The following is a 3,448-nucleotide window of genomic DNA, read 5'->3' on the forward strand; positions in this document are numbered from 1 at the left end:
GTACTGCTAACGAGGTGTTGCGTGGTTCTCCTACTGGATTGATAACCTGGTTCTTAACTGAGGAAAATACTTATCTCTACTATAATGCATCATCCTCTCCTCTTCGAGGAAATCCCAACGCAGCTCACAAGTAGCATCCCCAAACCAACTTCTTCCATCGACCGCGTCCCCAACCTATGGATCCTGCTCCATTTTTCTACCTATTTCTTCCAACCTTGATCAACAATCTCTTTACAATTCTTGCTTTCAATTTTCTATTGCAATCAATCTTCCATACGATAGTTTCATTGGGGGCCAATTTAGTTTTGCATTTATGTGTTCAGGTACTTATCATTGGGTACTTAGTAAACTCCTACTTGTTCGATAAACCTTAAAGTCATCTACTTTGAAGGAAAATTTATTTCTTCCTACAAACACTTGCAATTGGGGCCCAACACCTTCCTAGTTAAGAGGAAACAATTGTAAATGGGCCGAAAAGAACCGTGGGTTGGAGACAGACCGACGGAAATTGTGGGCCATACACGGGCCAAAATAACCATAAGTCTCAATACACACCAAAACAGTGTGAATGGGCCGAAATCAAGACGAAAGGCCCACGGGCTGGTAATGGACCAAATCCTCACGACTTGTCAATCGAGCACTCCCCAGTACGCGATTAACGGGTCCATGGGATAGGACCAGAGCCTTAACCCAGCTTTCGACTATGATGGCCTTTTTTAGCTCACTGGACCTTCAATTGGTTAGTTGACACGTGTCATCTTGGCAAAGCTTTCTATGGGCCACTGGGCGGGTGACACTTGTTCTAATGAATAGCCAACAATTGGTTATCATGGTCCAATAAAAAGTGACATGTTGAAGATCAGGTGTATGCCACGTTGCTCACAGGTATCATATCCAATACCCACACCTGTTAGCTTAGCGGCGATCCATTATGGTGGCTGCAATGTGTCGGTGGTGTCCCGGTTGAGCCAGCCACTCGCGACAAAAACCGCTTTCATCACGCGTATTTTCTGTCATGAAAGAGCCTACTTCCCTGACAAAAAATGACATTTGTTGTAGAAGTGATCTACAACAACACATGTATGAGATTCTTGATTTTATCATAAATCTATCATGGATGCACATCGATGACAACAAAGGGACCTTTTATGCGAACAAGTATTATCACGGATGTGTCTTTTCATATAGTGCATGATGTGCTTTAATCTGACTATCTGCAATTAAGATGGGACTCTCGCTTGCATTACAATGGAGTCATCGTTCTGTCGTTGTTGAGGAGGATCTTAATCTAGTGAAGGGAAATCTACACAGATCACATCATAGCTTTATTGTTTGTGAGATCAAACTTCTCATGGAACAACAATATTCTTGTATCACTCACATTCGACGAACTCAAAATCTTATAAGCCATTCAATAGCCGCTTATGGTAGGAATAGTAGGCGTACCACGATATGGCTGGGATCAGGCCTTGGTGAGGGGGTTTTTTGCGCGAGATACTTTCAATCTATTCATCTTCAATCATGGTAGTACAAAGAACACCACAGGTAGTAAAAATTATAACCAGGTCCGTGGACAACCTAGCGACAACTACAAGCACTGGAGCGAGCCGAAGGCGTGCCGCCGTCATCGGCCCCTCCCTCGCTGGAGCCAGGCAAACCTTGTTGTAGTAGACAGTCGGGAAGTCATCTTGCTAAGGCCCTATAGAACTAACGCACTAGAGCAACAACCATCGTCGATGAAGAAAGTCTTAGATCGGAAGCATTAAACCTGTAAACACCCAAACCAAGACGAACAAAGAACGGATCCAAATAGATCCATCGAAGAGCAGCATCGATTGAATCTCACGAGATCCGACGGATACACACCTTCATACGCCATCCGACGACGCTATACGCATCATCGGGGCAGGGATAGAACGTGGGAGACACTATTCCTACCGAGGGACATCGTCGTCGCCACACAGCCCCAACCAAGACACTGATCCTAATAAGAGCAAGAACAGGGTCCCTCCCGCCGGTGGGGGGGGCGAGGTCCTCTGCACCTCCATTGCCCAAAGGCCATCGAAGACGGGGCGGACCAGCGACGGCGCCGGCGAGAGAAAGAGGAAAGCTTGGGACGTTTTCTTGTGGAGGAGGAAAGAGAAGCTCCCTTAATTAACTCAGTGAGGTTGTCAAACTTTGTAAGGCTGATTGTAGAGATTTTTTGGGGAGAAAGTTACATTTAACCCACGCACTGGATCAATCAAGAACTTTTGCCCATGACACCTCTCGTGCCTTGTTTTTTCTTCTCTTTATTATAGACCTCTTATGCATTGGAGCCATACAACACATGTGTTCATTCAGACACGCAAGGACCCAAACACCTAGTACTCAGACTCCGCTGCTATGTCCACAACTTGGAAACTAACATAACCAGGAAGTTTCCATTATTTTCCAAAACATGCATTGTTGCACCTCATATCCTCACCTGAGGTAGAGGAAGTTATCGACGCTCACACGCACAGTAATTTTCTTGTGCATTTTATAGCTCGTCTATACACGCGAAGTGCGAGCACCTAATAAGCGAAAGAAACCCCAGCTTGCTTGCTCATCTCAACCGGAAGATAGTCTTCAAACAGAAGAGTTTCTCCATCGGATCGGATGGCTATTATATATCCCGTGCCCCTATTATTTCTGATGAAGGAGGGGCGAATGCACTGCTTCCTTGAGCGCACAGCTTAGCTTGCAACCGGCACATTTCCCGCGCGGGTGATGTTGGGCTCGGAGGCAGCCACCCCGCGGCGCTGCTCGTTTCTCGCAGCACGTTCCTTCAGGATCTTGGTGTTAATCCTCTCGCGTACCTCGTCGGTATCGATCTGCACAGCCCTGCACTCCTCGCTGCAGAATGGCGTGTCCCCTCTGTGGTTCGTAGTGAGGAAAACGGATCGCGGGATCAGAATAGCACTACTATACAGTGTGTACATATATTGGCGATCTGAGAGCAGCAGCAGCTAATTAAAGGCGCAAACAGACCCGTAAAGTTAAACTACCTGTACATGAAGACGTCGAAATCTCTGGAGAGCGGCTTCCCGCAGAGGTAGCAGGCGTCCATGGCGTGGCGGCTCGTCGCGCCACCGCCGTCGAGGGGCACAATGGCGAAGAGAGACGAAGCGGAGGCAGACGACGACGGCATCTCAGCTACAACCTGGGGTTTTGCAGGTTGGTTTAACTTAACAGGTCTTTGCTTGATTTCGGTGCTGAGGTCTAGGTCTAGACTGAAGTGAAGGAGCCTTTTCTTCTTATAAGGGGGGAGGGAGATCGCTCGAGGAAAATATGTGGTTGCTCAGCTATGGTGCAGGACGCGGGAGAAGAGAAAACACGGCTGGATTTCCAGGAACCATCATGGCTTCTATTCTTGTACACGACGCAGGGCGAAAATGGCCGTAGCGGCGCGGCTAGGGCCAGGGCC

General features: G+C 47.6%; 1 protein-coding gene across 1 annotated transcript; it reads right to left on the reverse strand.

Annotated features, from left to right (window-relative positions):
- Positions 1-2,273: 2,273 nt before the first annotated feature.
- LOC123141659 (FCS-Like Zinc finger 2) lies at positions 2,274-3,243 on the reverse strand. Its single transcript, XM_044560747.1, has 2 exons — positions 3,030-3,243; positions 2,274-2,898 (listed from the first exon to the last, which is right to left on the reverse strand). The coding sequence occupies exons 1-2, from the start codon at positions 3,170-3,172 to the stop codon at positions 2,718-2,720; spliced, it is 324 nt and encodes a 107-aa protein (XP_044416682.1). The 5' UTR covers positions 3,173-3,243; the 3' UTR covers positions 2,274-2,717.
- Between the last annotated feature and the right edge of the window lie 205 nt (positions 3,244-3,448).

This window comes from Triticum aestivum, chromosome 6D (assembly GCF_018294505.1).
Source record: "Triticum aestivum cultivar Chinese Spring chromosome 6D, IWGSC CS RefSeq v2.1, whole genome shotgun sequence".
In the NCBI taxonomy this organism is placed as follows: Eukaryota; Viridiplantae; Streptophyta; class Magnoliopsida; order Poales; family Poaceae; genus Triticum; species Triticum aestivum.